The sequence below is a fragment of the Corapipo altera genome, unplaced genomic scaffold (genome assembly GCF_003945725.1).
Source record: "Corapipo altera isolate COAL_440 unplaced genomic scaffold, ASM394572v1 60915, whole genome shotgun sequence".
NCBI lineage: Eukaryota > Metazoa > Chordata > Aves > Passeriformes > Pipridae > Corapipo > Corapipo altera.
In genome coordinates this window covers 1-634 of record NW_020886630.1, presented here as the reverse complement: position 1 = coordinate 634, position 634 = coordinate 1, and the positions used below count along the sequence as shown (strand labels likewise).

At 71.9% G+C, this 634-nt stretch overlaps 1 protein-coding gene across 1 annotated transcript in view; it reads left to right on the top strand.

Annotated features, from left to right (window-relative positions):
• The window catches only part of LOC113941279 (microtubule-actin cross-linking factor 1-like), a gene marked incomplete at its 3' end in the record, with an annotated part of 5,697 nt that extends 5,070 nt beyond the window's left edge, over positions 1-627 (top strand). The window contains exon 7 of the mRNA XM_027632439.1: positions 453-627. Coding sequence (XP_027488240.1) covers positions 453-627 — 175 coding nt within the window. The remainder of the gene's footprint in view (positions 1-452) is intronic.
• Between the last annotated feature and the right edge of the window lie 7 nt (positions 628-634).

Sequence of the window (634 nt, the reverse complement as noted above, 5' to 3'; positions counted from 1 at the left end):
CTTGCTGTCCCCTCACGGGTCCCCCGGCTGCCCCCTCACCAGACACTGGCTGTCCCCTCACCAGACTCCCAGCTATCCCCTCACCACACCCCCACCTGTCCCCTCATGGGTCCCCCGGCTGCCCCCTCACCAGACCCCCGGCTGTCCTGTCACGGGTCCCCTGCCTGTCCCTTCACCAGACCGCCAGGGCTGCCCCCTCACCAGACCCTCAGCTGTCCCCTCACCAGACCCCTGCCTGTCCCCTCACCACACCCCTGGCTGTCCCTTCACCGGACCCCTGACTGTCCCCTCATCAGACCCCCAGGGCTGCCCCCTCATCAGACCCCCAGGGCTGTCCCCTCACCAGACCCCCAGGGCTACCCCCTCACTGGACCCCCGGCTGTCCCCTCACCAGACCCTCAGCTGTCCCCTCACGGGTCCCCCAGCTGCCCCCTCACTGCCGGTCCCCGCAGGGCGCCGCAGTGGTGGGAAGGCGCAGGGGACGGCGGTGGTGCCGCTCGGGGGGCTGGAGCCCCAGACGCCCCTCATGGCCCAGCTCCTGCAGCGCTGGCAGCAGCTCTGGCTGCTGACCCTGGACCGGCAGTACCGGCTGGAGACGGCCCTGCAGCGCCTGCGGGAGGTAGGGGGGCACTGG